Source organism: Notamacropus eugenii, chromosome 5 (genome assembly GCF_028372415.1).
Source record: "Notamacropus eugenii isolate mMacEug1 chromosome 5, mMacEug1.pri_v2, whole genome shotgun sequence".
In the NCBI taxonomy this organism is placed as follows: domain Eukaryota; kingdom Metazoa; phylum Chordata; class Mammalia; order Diprotodontia; family Macropodidae; genus Notamacropus; species Notamacropus eugenii.
In genome coordinates, this window is record NC_092876.1 from 28760699 (window position 1) to 28784140 (window position 23442).

The 23442-nt window shown below is 43.5% G+C and overlaps 1 protein-coding gene across 5 annotated transcripts in view; it reads right to left on the reverse strand.

Moving 5' to 3' along the window:
• Positions 1 to 1639, reverse strand: part of PTGIR (prostaglandin I2 receptor) — a 7344-nt gene extending 5705 nt beyond the window's left edge. For all 5 annotated transcript variants that reach the window (XR_011966875.1, XR_011966874.1, XR_011966873.1 and 2 more), the window contains exon 1: positions 544 to 1639. Coding sequence is in view for 2 of the 5 variants with exons in the window: in XM_072608069.1 (XP_072464170.1) it covers positions 544 to 1332 (789 nt within the window). In the remaining 3 variants the exon portion in view is untranslated. The remainder of the gene's footprint in view (positions 1 to 543) is intronic.
• Between the last annotated feature and the right edge of the window lie 21803 nt (positions 1640 to 23442).

The window sequence follows — 23442 nt, forward strand, 5'->3', positions numbered from 1 at the left end:
CTTGAGGCCATCTGGGTGAGGAGAGAACCTCACTGCTGTCTGGGACCTCAGAGATCATCTCCCATCTTGGACTCTAACCAAATAATCTAGCTCTCACCCCCACCACTACCCCTTTTTACAAAGAAAATGAGGTACACCGGTGGCCAGATACAAAGGAGAGCCTCAGGTGAGCAGTAGACCAGGTGACCTATAGTCCAGGCTGGGGGACTACATGCAGGTGGGGATGTAAGGAAATGAGAGGGGTTATAGGCCATAGGATAGGGAGAAGAGGAGAAGGGACAAGGAGGGAAGGTTGTCTAGAAAGTGGTAGGGAATCAGTTCATGATGCTGTACCTGAAGGGGACCTTTAAGATTGCTTTTCAGTCTGTAGGGGGGGAAACTGAGGCCCAGAGAAGCAAAAGACTTTTTTCATAGTCAAAGTGCAGGTAAGGGACACAGAACCCCAGACAGCCCAAAAAGAAACAGCAGGAAAGGCAAAGAAGACTGAAGGAAAGAAGGTGCTGCTCCCTGCCCCCTCCTCTTCCCTTTTCCAGGGGGTCTCACCGTGAGAGGCAGGGAACAGATGGCCAGGATGCCCGTCATGAGGGCCAGCAGGATCAGATGGTCCACCTCGGCCTCTCCCTCCCTGGGTCCCAGCCCAGCTCGGCCAGGCGCCAGGGAGCCCCTCCGCCGCCGTTGCTCCTGGTACATTCGGCACAGGCTCAAGGTGACAGAGCCATTGCATAGAATGATGGCACCCACCAGTAGGGCCACCAGGGTGGCATAGGCCAGTGAAAAGGCCCTCACGGCTGCCTCCTCGGAGCGCATCTGAATGAAGCACCAGCTCCCCGGACAGTACTGTTGGTGCCGGCCGAGCCCCAGCAGGGGCAAGGAGCAGAACAGGGCGCAGAAGGTGTAGATGATGGGCAGGGCCAGCTTGGCGTAACGATGCCCATTGAGCTGTGCATAGCGGTAGGGGTGGCTAAGGGCCAGGCATCTCTCCACAGCCATGGCACAGAGGATGAGTGTGGATGCCAGGCCAAAGAAGGTCATGGCGAAGGCAAAGCAGTGACAAAGCCCTGGCCCCTGAGTCAGCCCCAAGAGGGAGCTGTTCTGGGCATAGGCCACGAAAACAGCGGGGCTCAGGAAGCATGTGCCCAGCAGGTCAGTGCCCGCCAGTCCAGTGACCAGCACCGCGAAGGCTGAGGAGCGCGCCCGCAGCGCCCGCCGGTGGGCTGCCAAGATACCCAGAGCCAGCCCATTGCCAACCACCCCAGCCAGAAACATCAGCGTGCTCGTCACTGGACCACCGTTACCCTGGACGTAGGTGAGATTCTCACACTGCTCAGGCATCCCTGGAAGGGCTGGGAGCTGTCTCGGGGCTAAGGCCCTTCAAGAGGCAGATAGGAGGACGGCAGGAGCTCGGGGACCCTCCTACCAACCACTCCTTAAAGCCCACTCCCTCTTCTTTGCTCTCTGGGTCCTCAGATCTCCCTTGCGAAGATCACCCTCACTTCTCTCCCCACATCTCTGCAGAAGGTCTTCAGCTCCCCATACTCTGATCTGACTCTGACTCAACTCTTCCTGTGCACTCACTCCCTGTCTGCTCTCTCTCTAGGTTGTTTGCATCTCCCCTCCCTCCTCCCTCCCTCCCTCTTCCTCCCTCCTCCTCCTCTTCTTCTTCTTCTCCTCTCTCTCTCTCTCTCTCTCTCTCTCTCTCTCTCTCTCTCTCTCTCTCTCTCTCACGATTTCTCTCTGCCTCTCATCTCTCTGTGCTGTTATCTTCTGATCTTGGTTTGTCTTAGGTCTATTCTATGAATCTGTCCCAGTTTCTTTCTCTTCCTCCTTGTCTCTCTCCCCGCCCCCCGTCCCCCCCCCCCCCCATATCCTCTCTCCCCTGGCTGCCTCTTCCTTGTCTCTGGGCTCTGGGGTTGCCCCTAGCTCTCCTACACACTCTTTCTTTCTTCCTCCCTCACTCCCCATCTCACTTGATCTACTCCCTATGGCTGCTTTTTGTTTCCTCTCCCTGCCTCCGCCCCATCTCCCTCCCTCCCTCCATCTTCTTCCTTCCTCTGCTCCCCCTATCCTCCCCATCCAGCTCACTCTCTCCATCGCTCCCTCCCCCGCCTCTCCCCCCCACTTCTGTCATTTCCCCCAAACTCTTGTCTCTTCTCTATCTCTGGCACTGCACCTCTCTCTCCCATCATGTTTATCTCTTTCTAACTCTCCAGCCCACATCTGTCTCTCCCCCACATCTCCATCTTTCCACCCTTTGCCTCACCCTTTAATCTCTCCCCACATTACTGGCACCGGCCACCCTCCATCCCTCTCCCTCTGCTCCTCCTTCCATGTCTCTGCCCCTCTCCCCAAAGCCCCTTCTCTTCCACCTCGATCCCTCTGCTCCATCTTGCCACTTTCCTTTGCTGCTACCTGGACATCCCCATCCCTCTCTGCTTCCATCCCTATCCCCCCATCCCTGCCCCCATGTCTGACTCAGCAGCCCGGGTTTCTTCTCGCTCTTCTCCTTCCATCCAACTTTCCCCACTTTCCCTTCCTTTCTCACCGTCCCCCCAGAACCCAGCCTCCTCCTTTGTCAGCTCCCCCTACCCCACCCCACCCCCATCCTAGGGAACTTCCAACCCTAAAGGGAATAGCCAATGAGCAGATGGTGGTTCTTCTTTGGGATAAGATTGACCAATCAGAAGGGGGTGGTGGCAAAAGTCATGGCTGAGAAGGAGGGAGGTCAGGACTCCAAGATCTGTTCTGGGCTCTGGTCCTGGGGGTGAGGATGCTGTCCAGGAGTTAGGAAATAACCAGGAAATGCCTTTCTGATTTAATGTTTTCCAGGGGCCATGAGCTCTCTCAGCCCCTTTCACCCCAACCCAGGAAGGGAGCTAGAGGGGGAGATTCTTGATCTCCTCCAGCTAAGTTTTTTGAGATCTCCTTCAGAAAAGAAAATTGCTTGAGGAGAAGAGGTCACAGCTGGAATATATTTTAGCCACCCATTTTCCTGGGGAAGGGAATGGAGACTTCCATAAAAGCCCCAAAATACCTTCCCCCCACCCTTTTCATGTCTTCCAGGCCCCAAGCCAATACTGTGTGATGGAGTTTCCAAGAATAATATTTGGGGCACAGAAGGTCTGCAGCACCCTCACCACTCACTTTCTCATTCCCCCTAGGATAGGGCTAGGGTAGTGGCAGCCCACAACTGTAAGACCCAACATAGTTGGGTTTCCCTAGCTCCCCAGACATCCCTCTCTTGATGAGCAGAATGGAATGAGCCCAGATTGACAGCAGAGAGCTGGGTTATGGTCCTGGCTCCCCTCCCTCCGCTCTCAGGCTCATTCCCTCTCTGGGCTTCCATTTCTTCCCCTGTCAACAGATGGGATTGAACTAGGCAAACTAAATGCGACCTCAACACATGCCCATAAGAAGAGAGGATTCAAGGGGTGTCTGGGCCCCCCTAGATAAGATAACATCCTTCCCCACACTGGAGAGTCTAAGTTGGGAGACATCTCTCACATGACCTCCAGACCCTTGATTGTACCACAGTCTTGGGCTGCAAATATAGTCCTATCTCCCCCCGCATGCTGCCTCCTTCCCTTCCTATCTGCTGGATCCAGCTGGCATCCCGTGCTGCTAGCAGCAGTGGGGCTCAAGGAGAATCAGACACTGGCCCAAAGACCAACAAAGGAGAGGGAACCTGCAAGCCTTGGTCTTTCTACCCCAGCCTACTCCATCCTCTCTCTGAGAAATCCTTGGTCAGAGTGCCACAGAGCATCTTCCCCCCTCAAGAATGGCTAGTCTGCCTATCTGGGCATACCCCATCCCTGCGACTCCCCTATCCTCCCCAGACAGGCAAAACGCGGAACTAAGAGCTGTTTAACCAAGCAGAATATTAATGGGGAGTCTGTGGAAGGCTCCAACCCTGCCAGGCCTCCTCTTTGAAGGTCCCTAGCCCAGGAAAGGGCGTCACCTTAACTCTCCATCATCAGCCACTGACAGATTCTGTTTCTGGAGTGAATGGGAAAATGGTGGGCAGACAAGAAACTGGAGGTCTCTCCTCCTCCCCTGCTCCTCAGCCAGCTGCGTGTGACTGCAGACCAGCCCTTCCCCCTTCTGAGCCACAGTTCCTCCCTCTGTAATATGGAGAGACTGGGCCAGGGCTCCTTCCATCTCTGATGGTCCAGGCCTCTCTCACAGTGCACGATCTGAAGGATATTATTGGATTAGTTTCTAATATTCTACAATCCCAATCCCCGAACATCCTTTAATTATGAGCTCCTAACATCCTGGTGCTCTCTTCTCTGAAATTCCTGTGATCTGAGGTTTCTAATACTTTGTCCCTCTCTACTACCCACATTTTGACTCCAAGCTGGTAATATTCTCTAAGAGGTATTGGGAATATGAAAGAGGAGCAGCCTGGCTCTTCCTCCAAGCTAATGGGCCCACGGGGAGGAGGGGGCTATGCCCCCAGCTTCCTGGAAGCCTCTGGCCCCCTGCCAGCCCCCACCACAGGCTTCCTTGGAAGGCCAGGATTGGTATGGGCTCCAGACATCTTAATCCTCTCCCATCCCCTGGTGGGGTCATTTTCCCTAGACACACTTGAGGGGCAACTGGGGTTGCCCACACGCACAGCCACTCTTTCACCTCAGATGGGCAACTGGCGGGGGGGGGCGGTGTCCTCTGTACTCTGGGTGCCTTCAAGAGCCTAGTGCCTAGGACGTAGGTGGAGGGAAGGAGAGATTTCCGGAGAAGTAGGAAAAGGAATTCCCTAGGGACAGTGAGTCAGCAGAGGCAATGGCCTGAGAAAGCTGTCATCTTCTTTTGTGGTCCTCTATCAAAGAACTTGACTCAAGAATTCTGTGTCCCCAGCCCAAAGGGGGAATGGCAGAGGAAATCCTAGGCTCACAAATTTGGATGGGGACCCTACTCCAACCAAAGATCCTCTTTTCTACCTAGACCTCATCCTAGTCTAGGAAGGGAGGGGAAGAGGTCTGCAAGGACCAACTAAGTGATTTAGGTTGAGTGGAAAGCCCCAGGACTTGAACCCTGCTCTGTTCAATTTATCACCTGTTTTTGCATGTATTTCTTAACCTCTGGACCTCAGCTTCCTCATGAGACTAGGTCATCTCTAAGAGACCTTCCGGAGTTAGATCCCATGATTAGCCAGGACATTAGACCCATAGCAGACTTCCCTTCTGTCACCCTCCCCTCCTCCCACCATACACAGTAAAGATCCTGTAAGGAGAGCTGGCAACTCAACCAGATATTTGACACCTTCCCAATCCAACCAGCTGCGGTCCTCTTCCCCCCAGGCAGGAGCTCTCCCTGTACTTGTACTCTCCAGGTTGATCACAGCTTTTCTCTCCTTGCTCAGGCTACTAATGCCACCTGAAATAAGATGGTTCTTTCTCTTCCAGCATGACCCGCCCACTGGACATGATCCCCTCAGTCTACATCTGTCTACCTAGGGCTGGAGTTCTTAACCGATGCAATCCATGAACTTGAATGAGAAAAAAAAATTATATCTTTATTTTCATTAGCATTTCCTTCAATAATGATTATATGGTGGCCATAATGTAGTGAAGTTATTTTGGTCCTCTCTAAGAAGGGAGGAAAAGCAATCAAAAACTAAGACAACAAACAGCATTATCAGCAGTACAGGGACTTAATCACCAATAGAAACCACAGACATGTTTGAAACACATGACAGCGGTCACAGATTAGGTCAGAATAATCATTTCTCCTCATCACTGCTTCCATATGATTGTATCTATTAGACCCACTTCTAGATCCTACATTCCCAGTCTTCTAATCTGCATGCAGATTTTGGGGTTTCCTCTACAATCTTATGAATTTTATTTTCTGCATTTGAAAACAAGATTCTGAGAAGAGTGGCAAATGTCAAACTCCTTATTTGTCCCAAGGGCTGAATGGAGCCACAGAGGTTGTATAGTCCAGTGACTCAAATAGAAAGGAAAGGGTAATTTGGAAGAGGAGGGACCCACTAAACCATACATAAGGATTCCTGCAAGCCTCATATTGACTAAGAAAACCAAATATTATCATCTGTGTTTTATTTTATTTTTGTTTATTTTGCTATTTCCCAATGACATTTTAATCAGGTTCAGTTCACACTGAGGAGTGTTATGGGCTGCATGAAACCTGTGTATTTGACCCCTCTGATCTAGTACACCCTTCTCATTTTTGTAGATGAGGAAACTGAGACCCATAGAAGGGAAGGGACGTGCTTTGGTCCCATAGGCTTTCAGTGGCAGAGCCAAGATTCGAAACCATATACCCTGACTGGGTCCAGCACTCTATGGACTAAACCATACTGATTTAAAACCAGAAGAATTGTCTCTTTTATGACAAACAAGGCAGGTATACCAGTAGATAAGTATCAAAGAACTACTTTCAGCTAGCCTAATAGTGGTTCACTCCACATTTTGAGGGGTAGGGGACTCCTCTCCCACTCCACCTCCCAAGAATCTGAGCTTCAGAGGCAGGGGGCCCCCAGGCACTAGAGACACACACAGACCTTGCAGAAGGCCAGCCAGAGAAGAAGGCAGAGATGGCATATCAAGATGATGAGCAGAGATTCTGGGTTAAAGAGAGAAATGGAAAGTAACAGCCCCTGGGAGAAAGTGGTTCCTGACGCTAAATTCCCTGGCTGCCAGCTCCTCGAGCCACTAGAAGTCATTATGGATGTTGGCAAGATATTTCTTTCTCTTTTCCCCAAAGATTTTGAAAATGGAGAACAGCTTTTTGTGGTAACAAATTAGATACCCATGGACTGGGGAGTGGCTAAACAAATGTACATTAATGAAATGGAATATTACTGTGCTGGAAGACCCAACAAACGTAATGAATACAAAAATGTATGGAAAGATCTATATGGATGGATATGAAGTGAAATCAATAGAACCAGGACAATAGTATACCCAAGGACTCAGTCAATGAACATTGTGCCTACTAGGAGCCAGGCACTGTTCTGAGGGCTGGAGACACACACACACACACACACACACACACACACACACACACACACACACACACAAAAAGATAGCCCTTCCCTCAAGGATCTTACAGTCTAGTGGGGGAGACAACATGCAAACAAATTAGACAGGATAAATAAGAAGTTACACAAAATAGGCATTAGAAATAACAGAGACTGGAAAAGACTTCCTGTAGAAGGTGAGATTTTAGCTAGGGCTTTGAAGAAAGCCAGAAGGCAGAGGGGAAGGGAGAATATTCCAGGCATGGGAGGGGGGATGGGAAGAACAGCCAGTGAAAGTCTTTGTCTGGAGCAAAGACATGGAGAGATGGAGTGTCTCATTCAAGGAACAGTCTGGAAGCCAATGCCACTGGATTGAAGAGTATGTTTAGGGGGAGGGGAGGGGTGGGGTCCAGGTGGAAGTAAGGTTTAAGAGAAGAAGGCCAGGTTTTGAAAGCCAAACAGAGGATTCTATGTTAGATCCTAGAAATGACAGAGCCACTGGAGTGTTGAGAGGTGACATGATCAGACCTGCACTTCAAGAAAATCAGTTTGACACCTGAGTAAGAGATGAACTGGAGGAAGGAGAGATTGTGGAGAGCAGACCAGCCAGCAGGGTAGTTAGTGCATGTCTGAGAATCTGTACCGGGTAATGTTGGAGAAGAGAAGGTGGCATTTGTGAGAGACAATACAAAGATGAAATCAACAGGCCTTTCCAGCATATTGGATATAGGAGGTGAGAAAGAATGAGGACTCAAGGATGATACCTAGATGGGTGGATGGGAGGATGGTGTTACTCTAGAAAGTCATGGGAAAATTAGGAAGAGGGGAAATATTCCAATAAGTTCAGTTTGGAATATGTTGAGTTTAAGATGTCTCTGGGGCTTCCAGTTCAACGTATCCACTAGGCGGCTGGAGATATGAGACTGGAGGTCATCAGAAAGCTTGGGGCTGGATAAGTAGATCTGAGAATCATCAGCATAGAGATGATAACTGAATGTGGATTAATGAGATCACCAAGTGAAACAAATAAAAGGAAATGAGAGAGGATCCCCTAGGGCAGAACGCTGTAGAGCTAGTGGTTAGCGGATCTGATGTAGATGAAGATCCAGTAAAGGAGATTGAGAAAGAGAGGTCAGATAAGTATAATAGTATCTTGAAAACCTAGGGAAAAGACAGTATCAAGGAGAAGAGGATGATGGTCAGGATCAAAGGCAACAGTGAGGTGGAAGGATAACGATTGAGAAACAGCCATTTGATTTGGCAATTGAAGAGATTTGGCTTGGAGAGAGCAGTTTGAAGGATGAAGTCAGAAACCAGACTAGAGAGTGCGAGGAAAGGAAGTGGAGGCAACCATTGTAAATGGTCTCAAGAGTCTGGACACAAAAGGGAGGAGAGATATGGGACAATATAGTAGGGATAGATGGATCAAATGAGGGGTTTTTTTCAAGAATGAAGGAAACATGGGCATGTTTATAAGCAGCTAGCAGACAAGACTGAAGATTAATGAGAGAGTGTTCATGACAGAGAGGGGCTAGAGTACTAGAAAACACAGGATGGAATAGATGGAATGGGATCATTTGTGCATATGGAGGGATTTGTTTTGGCAAGGAGAAGGGCCACGTCATGGGAGACTGGGGGGAAGGAGGACATGGTGGAAGAGACATCTGGGTAATGTGAAATGAAGAGCTCTTGGTGAATGGCCTACAACAATACCAAAAAATAGCAACTGAATGTTGCATAAAGGGTGTAGTGTGCTGTATTTTTCCCATGTAGGTTATATGGCATGGGTCTTCCTAGATATGGCTCATAAGGAGGCAAAAATAGATATTTCTAAAGTCTCTTTCCCACCCTTTTCTCCAAGGGAGACTTTGATTCCTGCCAAGAAAGGAAGCAGGATTAGGAACAGAGATGCTGACCATTCCTCTCTTCTCAGAGGGGATAGAATGATAGCAATCTTATCCCTTAAATATTATTATTTAATGGAACACACACACACATATATATATATGTATACACACACACATATATGTAGGTGTGTATATGTATATAAATATATGTATATATCTATTTCTATCCATCTATGTATTAGGTTTAAGCTTTACTTTAATTACCATTCCTTAATGGGGAAAGAGTGCCCCAAGTTCTATTTCCAAGGCATGACTCTCTTATCAAATGCCAATTTCAGAAGGAATAACATTTTCTTGTTTTTATTCACTTACTTCAGTTGTGTTCGACTCTTCATGACCTTGTTTGGTGTTTTCTTGGTAAAGATACTGGAACAGTTTGCCATTTCCTTTTCCAGTTCACTTTACGGATGAGGAAACTGAGGCAAACAAGGTTAAGTGACTTGCCCACAGTCACATAGCTAGTAAGTATGTGAAGTCAGATTTGAACTTAGGCCTTCCCAACTCCAGACCCAGCATTCTATCCACCACACCATCTAGCTGCCCAATAATGAATATAAATAAAGCATAGCAAATAAACTCATTTATCCAAACCAGTAGCAAACAGAAATCAGAAAAGATACACATGGGATGTGTGTGTGTATATATATTATATATGTGTGTGTATGTGTGTATCAGACAAATACAGAATGAATGAACTCTCCCATTGGAAGCAAGATAGCTCAGCCGAGAGAGAGAGTCTCAGATCTCACCCAAAGAGAAATTCTCCAAGGTCTCTAGTGCACTAAATTGGGGATAGGGACATAACTGAGATGCCAAGTCCTCTACATGTCAGTTTTTTCCAAGACTCTTTCTCTCCCTTCAGGAACCTGAAAAGAATCTGGAACCAAATATCTTCTTTCCCAAAGATGCAAGCCCAAAGATCAGGCCCTCTGTTCTCCCAAGGTCTCACCAACTCTGTCCCTCAGAAAGTGGGGAGCATTGAGTCATCAGTCTCCACTACTAAGAAGTGCCTTATGAAAATGGGTTTTCAGCCATGGGCTACAGTTACAAAATTACAAAGAGCAAGCTTGGCCCCAAAGCAGGTAGAGGAGAAGATACCTCCCTTCACTCCCTTGGCTGGATATGGCAAATTGTATCTAACATCAGATTTTTTTTCAATTTATTGATAGTTGGTTTGTTTGTTTTTCTCGCTTCTCTTTATCTTCTTAGTATTTTCTTTTTTGTTTTTCTCCAGTTACATATAAAAATAATTTTCAACATTCATTTTTAAAACGTTGAGTTCCAATTTCTCTCCCTCCCTCCTTGCCCTACTCCACTAAGACAAGCAGTTCAACATAGGTTATACATGTGTCATCATGCAAAATATATCCATAATATGGATTTTTATTTTTTATCTCTTTTGGGATACAGACCTAGTAGTGGTACTGTTAGGTCAAAGGGTTTTATAGCCCTTCAGGTATAGTTCCAAATTGCTCTACAGAATGGTTGAATCAGTTCACAACTCCACTAACAATGCATTAATGTCTCATTTTTCCCACATCCCTTCCAACACTTGTCATTTACCTTTTCTGTCTTATGAGTCAATCTAACAGATGTGAGGTAGTACCTGAGAATTATTTTAATTTACATTTCTCCAATCAATAGTGAGTTCGAGTATTTTTTTTAATATGGCTATAGATAGCTTTGATTACTTCATCTGAAAACTGATCATAGCTTTTGATCATTCATCAATTGAGGAATACTCTCATTTTTATAAATTTGACTCAATTTTCTATATGTTTGAGAAATGGGCCTTTATCAGAGGCCTTTATAAAGGCCTTGAGGCCTTTATCAGAGGAAGCTCCTTCAAAAAATTTTTTCACAGTCACTACTGCTAATTGAATTTCCCTCCATCATATTCCCCCCCCCCAGTTTATTCTATTCTCTCTTTCTTTTCACCCTGTTCCTCCTCAAAAGTGCTTTGCTTCTGATTACTCCCTGCCCCAATCTGACCTTCCTTCTATCATCCTCCCCCACTTCTCTTATTCTCTTCCCCTCCTACTTTCCTGTAGGTAAGATAGATTTCTATATGCAATGGAGTATGTTACTCTCTCTTTGAGTGAATTCTGATGAGAGTAAGATCCACTCATTCCTCCTCCCCCTCCCCTTTTTACCCTCCACTGTAAAAGCCTTTTCTTGCCTCTTTTATGTGAGATAATTTACTCTTCTACCCTTTCCTTTCTCTTTCTCCCAGTACATTCCTCTCTCACCTCTTAATTTTATTTTTTAGATGTCATCCCTTCATATTCAACTTATATCTGTGCCCTCTGTCTATATATACTCCTTCTAACTACCCTAATAATGAGAATGGTCTTATGAGTTCCAAATATCATCTTCCCGTGTAGAAGTATAAACAGTGTAAGCTTAGCAAGTCCCTTATGATTTTCCTTTCCTGTTTACCTTTTTATGCTTCTCTTGAGTCTTGTATTTGAAAGTCAGATTTTCTATTCAACTCTGGTTTTTTCACCAAGAATGCTTGAAAGTCCTCTATCTCACTGAATATCCTTTTTCCTCCTGAAGGATTACACTCAATTTTGCTGGGTAGGTAGGTGATTCTTGGTTACAGTTCTTGCTCCTTTGCCCTCCAGCATATTATTGTCCAAGCCCCCCAGTCTTTTAATGTAGAAGCTGCTAAATCTTGTGTTGTCCTGTGTGTGGTTCCACCATACTTGAATTGCTTCTTTCTGGCTGCTTGAAATATTTTCTCCTTGACCTGGAACTCTGGAGTTTGGCCATAATATTCCTGGAGTTCTCATTTGGGAATCTCTTTCAGGACATGATCAATGGATTCTTTCAATTTCTATTTTACTCTCCGGTTCTAGAATATTGGGGACATTCTCCTTTCCTTTTTTTTTGTTATCTAAAAAAAAATCTTTGTGAAGATGGGTGATTCCCTAGATAGAGGGAGATGGAAGGATACAAGGGGAAATTGAAGTGAACTAAAAATGAAAGATAATAAAAATTAAATTTTTAAAAAAATAAGGTAAAACATCAAACAGTATATAATGGAGATTCATGTTTTTTATAGATAATTCTTTTTTCTGTTCTTTTATGTGGAAATGTTTCTTGATGGTTGTCAAATTCAGAACAATAAATTAAAGTTATCCTTTTTCAAATGGAGTGCAATATTATACCTTCCTAAAAGGCTTTTCAAGTATATCAGCAATACCTAACCTAAGAATAAAAGTTTTGAAGTGGGAATTTTCAAGTCTTTAATGACCAGAAATTCTAACATTGTGTTTTATAAACTCCAATTCCATTTAGCAAATGGATTTTAATCTGCAAGATGGAATGTGTCTTTCCTTGGATCGCTTGAAATTTGGAAGGAAGGAAGAATCTTAAGGGAAATGGAAGCCCAAGCCTTTCCGATTGATTTATGAAAAACAATGATGAAGCTGAGTGGAACTCAGGCAGACACTGGGATGCTAGGAGGGTTTCTTGACACATGAACAAAGATCTGGGTAAGCAGTCTATATTTACCCATGTGTGAGAGACCTGGAACTATTAACTCAAGTTTGGAGCACCACCTGGTGGATCATGCGGAGTTTTATTCTGAGCAGCTATCCTAGGCCATTTCTGACAAGAACATGTGTATTACAGTCTATCCACCTGTCTTTCCACTTCCCAGTTACCAGGTAAGAAGTGGATCTTTTTGTACTGAGAAAAATTTCTAGTGCCTGCCTACAAGTGGGTGCTCATCTGGATACCTTTTTTTTGGCATCTGAGTTATTTTTTATGTTGATGTCTTGAACATTTTGTACTTAAGGCTTGATTTTGTACGTTTATGCTTCATTTTTTTCCCCATTTAACTAAAAAATAATTTTTGAATTTTCATTTTTAAAAAATTTTATCTTTTTTCTTTGCTATGTTTATTTCTTTCCAATTCAATATCTGGAGTATTTTCCCACCAGGATTATCATCCTTGCTTCATTGGGAAACCTTTTTTTTTTTCAGTTTTTCAAATATTTGTCTTAACTTACCTTAATTTTTTTCTTTCCTGATTGTAGATATTTTTTCCTACTTACAGTATTGTTTGTTTTTCCCATTGGCGTTCATTCTTCTGACCAACTCTGCCTCTCCCATAGGATTCCAAATGCAAATTACATTGTGATTCCCAGTGTGTTACTGCTTAAAATAATGATAACTCTTCTTAATCAACCTCTTTGATGTTATTTGCTTCTGATTTCCCAGCAGCTCATTGCATGGGATGCTGAATTCATTGATATGGCTTGCCTTTTCATACAAGGATTGCTGGTGCCATCTTCACAATTCCAGTTAATACATACTTTATATATTTGCTTACAATTAAAATGGAACTTGAAGTTTTGCTGAGAACTTGACAAATATTATCTCATTGGAGTCTCACAACCCTGAGAGGGAGGTGCTCTTATTATCCCCATTTTATAAATGAGGAATCTGAGACAGGCAGAGGTTAAGTGATTTGGACAAAGTCATAGCATAAGGTAGGATTTGAAGTCAAAGATTTCTGCTCAGCGTTCTATCTATCTGCCTCCAAGACAATACGCATTGTTTGGTCACTTTTGTGTTATAGATTTGCTGAATATAGCTTTGGATTTAAACAAAATGGAGCTTGAAATGCTAGAAATGAGGTGTAAAGCAATGGATTCATGTTTCTTAATTCTAAGAATATAGTTCTTTCAATCATGTCTGACTCTTGTGACCCCATTTGGATTTTTTTTTGGCAGAGATACTGGAGTGGTTCGACATTTCCTTCTCCAGCTCATTTTACAAAAGAAGAAACAGGCAAATGGGTTTAAGTGACTTGCCCAGGGTCACACAACTAGTAAGTGTCTGAGGTTGAACTCAGATCTTCCTGACTCCAGGCCTGGTGCCCTATCCACTGCACCACAGAATAGAACATGACTGTAAAAAATAAAACCTTAATTAGAAACACCAAATTCAAGAATGATAACTAACAAATTTAACCCAAGATTCACCATCCAATTTTAGGATCACAGATTTAGAACTGAGAGAGATCCTAACTGTTAAATCCAACCCCTAATTTTATAAAATGAGACCCAGGGTCACATAGATGGTAAGTGTCTGAAGCAAGATTGGAACCCAGGCCTTCTTGCCTCAAAGTCCAGCACTCCATCTGCTATAAGTGCTTCAGGTTGTTTTTTTGTGAATTATCAGACATACTTGATCATTCAAAACTTCCTGATGTGGTGAGAGTGAGAAATAGTACTTGGAAATTTATCTCTAAAGGAAGGAAGGACATAAGCATTAATTAAACACTCACTATGTTCTAAGTGCTTTATAAATATCTTATTTGTTCCTCACAACAGTCCTGGGAGGTAGATACTATTTTTGTCCCCATTTTGCAGATGAGGAAACTGAGGCAGACAAAGAGGAAGTGACATGCCCAGGAACCCACAGCTAGGAAGTGTCTGAGAATTCAATTCTTCCTTACTTCAAGCCCATCCTTACTCCATTCATGGTGCCATCTAGCTCCCTCCCTCTGAGGAGAAGGAATTCCCTAAATGATAGGAAGTTTTAATTTTTTTCCATAACAATATTTTATTTTATGTTTCCCAATTTCATGAAAAAATAGTTTTCAACATTCATTTTTGTAAAATTTTGAATTGCAAATTTTTTCTCCCTCCCTAAGACAGTAAGCAATACAATATAGACTACACATGTACAATCACGTGAAACATATTTCCGCTTTAGTCATGTTGTGAAACAAGAATCAGAACAAAAGGGAAAAACATGAGAAAGAAAAAAAGTGAAAATAGCATGCTTCAGTCTGCATTCGGATTCCGCAGTTCTTTCTCTGGATGTAGGTTAATGTTTTCCCTCATGAGTCTTTAGAAATTGTCTTAGACCATTGTATTACTGAGAAGAGCTAAGTGTATCATAGTTATAATCTCACTGCCAGGCCTAGAGGCCTGTGGGCTACCCGAGTCTTCTTACCTCACCTCCCGAGGTCTTCGATTGGCCAAACCGGATGCTCGTATGAGAGAAAGGACGTTCCAGAGTCGAACAAGGGTTGAGCTTTATTTCAGGGTCTAGTTACAAGTGCAGGGGAATTCTTCCTTAGGAGGGAGCGAAGAATCTCCCAAGGAGGCAAAGATCTTACAATAAGAGATTGGAAGTAGAAGTGTAAGTGGGGAGAGAGGGGGAGGGGAGAGAGGAGAGAGGAAAAGCGGAGCCTTGTTGTCCTGTCCGCTCCGTGCCCCTCCGCCCAAGAGAACTTTCAGGCTTTCCTGATCCTACTTAAACTCTCCAGCAGCATAGTTTGCATCTGAATACCGTGCTGTTAGATAACAATAGTGTGCCCAGATCCGGGACAATCTCGAGGGCGGGGAGAGCTCTCTCCCATCACGTTTCTCACGGGAAGAGGCGGAAATACACGAGATAGCTCGGTTCACCTCGATTCCCAGTCGTTTCCTGGGGGGGCCTCGTGAGAACTCTAAGATTTAGAAGTTCCCACCTTTACCCGCCCGAGACTGTCCACCTGGAATTGAGCTTCCATCCCCAGCAATCTCACAATGTGACTGTTACTGTACAGTGTCCTCCTGGTTCTGCTGACTTCACTCAGCCTCAGTTCATGTAAGTCTTGTCAGGTTTTTCTGAAGTCAGCCTGCTCAATAGTATTCCATCACATTCATATAGCACAACTTGTTCAGCCATTGCCCAGTTGACGCGTATCCTCTCAACTTCAATTCTTGGCCACCACAAAAAGAGCTATAAACATTTTTGTACATGTGGATGCTTTTCCCATTTTTATGATCTCTTTGGGATACAGACCTAGAAGTGTTATTGCTGGGTCAAAGATATGCACAGTTTGGTTACGTTTTGGTTATATCGATTGGAAGCTTTAATAGGAAAATAAAATCTGCTAGTGAACAAACTGAAAAGATTGATTAGGTCTGGAAAAAATGGTTCTGGTCACCAATTATGGATCCAAAGAGGGTCAAAGGACCATAGATTTAGAACTGGAAGAGATCTCCAAGGTCATGTAATAGTGAGGTATCAAACTCTCAGCAGCCTCCAAAACTCCTGAGTGAGACCAAAACCAGATTAAAATGTAATTGAAAAATGTTTAATAAGTTAAATAAAAATACAACCTAAATAAAGTTAATTTGTGATTTTCTAAGGCAATTTTCCTCCATCCTTTGTGAGTTTGAAACCACTGACAACCTCCTTGTTTTACAGAGGAACATTTTGAGTTAGAAAGGTGAAATAGTTGCCCCAGGTCACATAGACAGTAAACCTTAGGGCCAGGATTTAAACCCAGGCTCTCTGCCTCTAGAGTCCCTGACTGCACCTCCCTGTGTCCCTAGTGCTGAGGTCTAGATCTCTCTGACACAGAAACCACAGACCCAATTTAGTTCTCAAGAGACAACTGATATCCCCCTAAGGAAAAACCAGTAAAATGTGTATCAGTCTCGCAGCCAAATTACAGTACTATAGAACAGAAAAGAGAGGGGTAGAGCATAAACATCTTCCACACATGTACCAGTTCTAAAGACTGCCAATCTGAAATCCCATGTTACAAAGACTTGCAAAAGCTAGGGTGATTTGGCAGGGACCAGGATGTGCAGGAGATAGGTGCTAAGTTCCAGATAATTGCATTCAGCCAAAAAAAGAGAGAAGACCTCTGACTTTGCAGTAGAGTAGATAGGCAAGGATGGAGTGCCAACTGCAGAAATGAACAAAGTATTAATGGCACATATGGGCAAAGGCTGACCATACCAAGGGGCACTGACAGCATCACTTGTGCTGACTCTGAAGAACAGAGATGAATGACTTGTAAGCAGATGCTACAAAAGATAGGACAAGAGGGAGGGTCTTCAAAGAGGGTATTAACATGGGAAAATCCATCTTCAGTTCATTCCAGAATATCTATCTTGTCATGTATGGGCTACAAAACCAAGTCAAGAAACCACCACTGGTCACCCAGTCTGGGAAGGAATGAACTCCCAGAAATCCTTCTAGTAAGTGGAACAGAGAGCAGAACCCCTCCTCCTAAAAGTAATAATAATGATAAAAATAAAGGATCTTGAGATCCCACTGGTGGAAGCAGCCACAAGGAGAGTGCAGTTGAAGAAACAAAACTGTCTTCTGCTGCAGATGAGGACAAGGTCGTCACATGTGTGCTAAGTGTCCTCAGTGGGAGAGTCAACCATAAGTTCATCAGACACTGGATGGAATCAGCCTAGCTTTGGGAAGCAAGCACAGGATAAAAGGCAGAGGTTGCTCAGGTCCTGAAAACATTAAGCCTGACCTCATCACCAGTGATTTATGACACTGAAAATTGAAGGTGGAGAGTATCCTGCTATGCTAGACTGCAAGTCCCAAGTGACCGTTGCTTTCTAGACATTCTATGAGAACGAGCAAGAGCCCAGATGAAAAGCCTCATCCCACCCAGAGAGAGCTTTAAGAAATTTTATTACCATGCTGCTGCCGCTGTTCATCCTTCATTCTGGAAGAGGACCAATGACGCTATGGATGAGGTCTTGACTCATGTATGAACTGGATTTAAGTGAGGCAGAGTTATGCAGTCATCTACCTCATCCTCTCTTCCAGAGTCATCAAAGTCCTTCAGCAGGACATGAGTCAAGATGATTGGCAATGGCCCAGGACTCAGTGGATGACCTTGGTGTTTTCAATATCTGACTACATTCTAAGTGCTCCACTGGTTCAGCTGCTTTCATGGCTGTTGGAACAAATTGTTCTCATCTATCCATTCTGCCAAGGGACATCTTGGGGTAAACATTCCCCTAACTTACCAATTGGTTTGAGGCCTGTTGGTTTAAACTTCAACTCAGTTTAGCCTGTCTGCCAAGACAGTTTACTGGGGTGTGGCCACTGTGCATGCCACAGCTTCTTGGAGCCCATAGGTGAGAGGTGGATGAAGGTGGACACCAAAGGTGAATAAGCATCCCTGAAAAGGACTCAGCAAGCCCTTACAGCAAAGGTGGTAGTCCTCCTTGAATACCCCATACACCTCTGTAAGGAGAAAAGGAAAACAAATTATGTCAGAGACAGTCCCAGTGTATGGCCTGGAAGTCCATAGGTGGACCACATATGGAGTGAGGATGGGGGATGGAAGAGCTACCTATACTCTAGAGTTTAGAGTAGACTCCGTTTGGGGTGGTAAGAATTTAAGAATTCCTACTCTAGACAAAGGCTCAGAGCCCCTCACGGCTCACCCTTACATATCAATCATTTGAGACAAAGAGCCAGTATGATGCCAATGAGAGACTATTCCTTTATTTACAGGGCCAGTCAAATAAAAATATTTTCCAAATTACCTAATAAGGAATGGGGAGCAGGGAGGAATGAGGTAGAGGGGAATTCAAAACTCAGCCAACACGATGAAAGAGGCTGAAAGAGTGCTGGGGCCATCCCAGTAAACCATTTTTCACCGGTTGACAGACACATTTGTATAAAGAACTTTTACATAGTATGAAAGGGCTAGGACTTTGTGGACCAAGCAATGAAGGCTATCTATATTTAAAATAAGCCTAAAATTTGTTAAGGAAGTTGGCGTCACCAAGAAGGGAGAAACTATATTATAGGTATGTCACAGTCCTGGTAGTCATCTTTGGAGTGTCGTTATTTGATTAGGACCAATTCCAGTCTTTTCATTATCTAGAAGAAAGTTAGAACAACAGGCTGGGATTTGATAGCTGAACTTGATGGGTCTTACATGAAACCTTACAATACAAGAACACTTGGCTCTTTCAACTGAGAATGGACCCACAAAAATTTGATATCTATGACCTTCCAGTTCCTTAAGAACGAAAGGTTCCGTTGAGGGAGAAGTTCACCACAAGCTTAGGGATGATCTTCTTACAAGGCTGTAGTGGTTCACCCTTTGTCCTCTAAGAGAGCGAATGACATCAGGAGGATGATGTCTTGACTTGCAACTGACTGGGATCTGAGTGAGACAGCTGTGCAAAGTCATTAACCTCAATCTCTCCTCGAGAGCCATCTGAATCCAGTGGCAAGACACAGATCAGGATAACTGGTGATGGCTCTGTATACAGTGGGAGACCTTGGTCTTTTTCAGCTAAAGTCTTTCCCAGGTTGCAGTTCATCTAAAGTAATGCACATTCAGTAACTAAAGGCTAGATAAGAGTTGAGGCCAAAAAAATGGCTTAGTTTGCTTTCAAATGTATTTCAAATTCAAAGAATTCATCTAGGAGGAAAAGACCCTCAGAGCTTCTTCTTATAAGAATGAGTGTAGGACATGCCCAAGGAGCACTCTTGCAAAATCTACCTCCCTGACTCACCATCTTCTCAATAAAGACCTCAAGGGACTCTTCTCTATATGATGAAAGGCTACCATCTTTTTTTCCCCATCATTAACATTCATCGAACATTAACAGTGTACTAGGCACAACAGAATATACTGAAAACCAGGGTCCTTGCCCTTGGGGATCTTACACTCTATAACCCATCTTTAACTCTTTACTTGGTTGTTTTTTTTTAATTTTCATACCCATTTTATTTTTCATAGTATTTTTTTCTAATTACACGTAAAGACAATTGGTGTTTCCTACAAGGGTAGTAAGGGAAGATTTTGCATTGTGTACTTTGGGTCTAATTTAAACTACACCATCACTGGATGAGAGGATCAGGTTAGGGGAAGAGCCTAAGGCAGACAATAACAGACCATAAAGGGTAGGGCTTAGAGTGAAATTTTTTTTTAAAGCCACTATCTCACTAAATAAAGGGAAGATTTCCTATAGGAAACAGGGATAGAGGCAAGAAGTCGGTGAGATGCAAGCAAAGGGAGAATGGAATCTCAGATACTGAGCCCAAAATATCCTGCTATCTCTCCCCACACAACATCCTCCCCCCCACTCTCCACTATGGGGATAGGAGTGTGGTTGATGACAAGGCAGAAGGAGAAAAGGCAAAAAGGCATACCTGACAAATTGGGATATGGGATTAAAATCCAAGGCAATCTATAAGAGGAGTAATAAATTCATTTTAAAGGGGACTTTGGAAGCCCAAACTTGATAATTAACCAGTGTCACTGCAGACTATGAGATATGTAGCCTAAGTTAGAAAAATGTCATACTAAAAATGTAAGTAGAACATATGATTTTATTCAGACCTCTACCTTTTCTTTTCTTTTTTAGGCAATCAAGGTTAAGTAACTTGACTAGGATCACACAGCTAGTAGTAGTATCAAATATCTGTGGTCCGAATGGAACCAGGGATGGTGCTCTACCCACTGCACCACCTAGCTGCCCCTCCCTTTAGTTTTAAAAGAGAACCTGAAAATCAGCATGGTGATGAAGAACATATGTTTGGAACGATATGAAACATGTGGAACTTTTGCCGTTTGATAATTTTATACTTAAACTTGTTTGTTTTTAAGCCCATTATAGCTACCAAGTGGAAAGTAAATCTTCAAACTGTACAATTTCCTCTAAAGAAGTTTCAGAACTAAAGATTTGATTTACATGAAAAGCTGTAGAGAAAGTAGTCAAACAGTCCATTCATAAAACTTGTATTTCACTTACATCCACTTAATGCACACATTCTTAACTATGCTTGGATTGTTCATGAAAATTTCATAAGACGTTAAACACAGCAAGTTATTTTCACGTTAACTATTTTTTTCCAGTACATGAATGTCAGGCAAGTATCCCAAAAAATCACGAAAGCAAAAAGCTTTTAAAAAAAGAGCTAAATACATGGGTTTGTTTGTTTGTTACTGTTGTGTTTGACATACAGGGACTTTGTGAATATCAAGAAATTCATTCTTACTGCCTCATTACTTGTACATTTGTTTTTAGGTTGTCTAAACCTTCAAACCCTTTTCTTTCTTTCTTTCTTTCTTTTTTTTTTTTTTTTTTTTTTGAGGCAATTGGGGTTAAGTGATTTGCCCAGGATCACAGAGCTAGTAAGCGTCCGAGGTTGGATTTGAACTCAAGTCTTCCTGACTCCAGGGCCAGTGCTCTATCCACTGTGCCATCTAGTTACCCATTTTAATATAAATAAAATGAATGCAGCAAAAAATAATGAAAACGAATAACTGGTAACTTTACATGTCATGTAAGTTATTTCTGCCTTTCTCCAGAGAAAATGGACCAGGCTAAAACTCTGTCTTAAGGAGCATTTTTGCAACTGCAGTCATCAAGGTGTACACATTGAGATTGTGTATTCCACAGATACACATGGAATGACATGTAATATCTATGGGACATCTGCTTCCACCACAGCCATAAGTGTTCCAACCCTAAAGTACCCAAGACAGCTATACCTGTGGTTGGAACCAATTAGCCCTTCCTCCACCCACCCCCATCCCCCCATAATGACAGGCCAATATGGAGGCATTTTTCCTTGCTTATGAAATCACAATGTGCCAAATATGACAGACATGTAAAATGTGTATAAAAATTCCACATTCCCATCTTGGTCACATCAGAAAACAGACAATTCCCCAAATGTTAACTGGCTCGACTCCCTTAATATTAAACATAAAAACCACATGGGAAATATAAAAATCCAAATAGAAGTAACATAAATCTGTTACAAATAATAAAAACTATTTGTGGGACACCATGGATAACCAATGATCTACCGTGTGAATGTTAGAATGAGGGCGACAAAAGTTGGAAGGCTGGTTAACTCTCTCCTCTTTCTTTCGCTTCAGCTTCATGTCCTTGGGTATTTGATGTCCAAGTGGTCTCAGTAATTGCATTATTAGCGTGCCATCTTTGTATGATTCCGCACTTAACGTATCAAGTTCAGCGGCGATTTCAGCCAAAGCTTTCTTTGCAAGGGAGAGTTCAGGATCTCCTAATGGAACACGGACAATTTGAGGCCATACCCAATCTTCTAGGTTGCATCTCCTTTGTGCTGATTTCAAATTGCTCATTGAGAATGATTGACTATCCCTTTCTTGTCATCACCAGCAGCCTCCTCAGCCAAAGATCGGTCTCCTTTCATTTTCAGACAAAAACTTTGCTTTCTGCTTTGGGAAGCATTAGGAATCATTAACTCCTCCAATAATGACAGTACATGATTGCATTGTAACTCTTAGCCCAGTCTCAATTTTCTTCCTGTAGCTTCTGATCTTCAGCCATTTTTTTCTCAGCACCTTCTGTCTTTTGTTCCATACTTGAAATGACCCTCCAAGATGACCTTAGGGCCCCTACATATTTTTGTAAGCAACAGAAGAAAGATTCTTCTCCTCACTGAATAATTCAGCTCCTTGCTCAGCTACAGACTTCACCCAGGTTACCAGGTCATCATTCTCTCAGTCTGCTCAGCCAATGTGGTCTTCCACATCAGCTCATTTTTATCAGTGACAATATTCAGTGCCTGGAGTGAGTGGCGATGGGGCAGGCAGGGGAAGGGGGTTTGGTGGCTCTGGGCACCAGCAATAGGAGAGCTGAGATTCTGGCTATATCTCTCAGCTCCTATGGATACCATCTGAAAACCTGTCAATTCACAATATCAGTAAACATTTAAGTACCTACTAATAAATTAGACACTGTATGTACTAAGTGCCAGGGGTACAAAAAAACAATAAAGGCAAAAGACATCCTTGAATTCAAGAAGCTCCTAGTCTAATGGTTTACTGGTTGATGGCATCATTGTAAAGTCTGTCAAGCTACACGCATCACAGACCTGGATGGTCCTAATTATTGTATAAATTGTAAAATTGTATAATATTGTATAAATTGTATAATAATTGTATTAAAAAGACTGAATGTTCATATACTAGAGGATTTTGAATGAGAGATCTAAACTGAAGCAGAGCAACATGTCAGGAGCTAAGGGGTCGGGAGCATCTGCTAGGCAGCCAATGGTTCTCAGTGCTGGATTTTTGGAGATTGGCTTGTGCCAGATATCTGCACAGTGTCTGGTTCTGATCACAGAAGAAGACACAGAGAAAGTGGCTTTTATTTGCCCCGCTGGATTTTCCCAGTTTGAGTCTCTGCTCCAAGGAGTCTTAAGGGTGCCTGCCACTTTTCAGTGGCTTCTGGAGGAAGTTGTTGGAGGCATGAACTCTATGACATGGATCTGGACGACTTCATTATCTTCGAGAATGTCCTGCAAATGCATGAGAAAAGACAGATGGGAATGCTGGGTCAGCTACAGGAACTAGGTCTGAAACTGTGACAAACGTCAGTCACACAGAACTTCTACCTCATATGTGAATCATCAAGTATCTCAGCACGGAGAGATCACAAGGAGGGAGAAAAGAGAAGTGACCTTCAAGTGGCCACTGCCAAAGGATCTTTGAGACCTGAGGACTTCTCTAGAATTTGGTGACTTATCACGAATGTGTAAAGTGTTCTGCTAAACCACTAGCTGGCGCCCCAGTGAGTAACTGGAGTGAGGAAGACTCATCTTCCTGAGTTCAAATCTGGTCTCATACACTTACTAGCTGTGTAACCATGGGCAGATCACTTCACCCTGTTGTCCTCAGTTTCCTCATCTGTAAAATGAGCTGCAGAAGGAAATGGCAAACCATTCCAGTATCTTTGCCAAGGAAACCCAAAATGGAGTCAC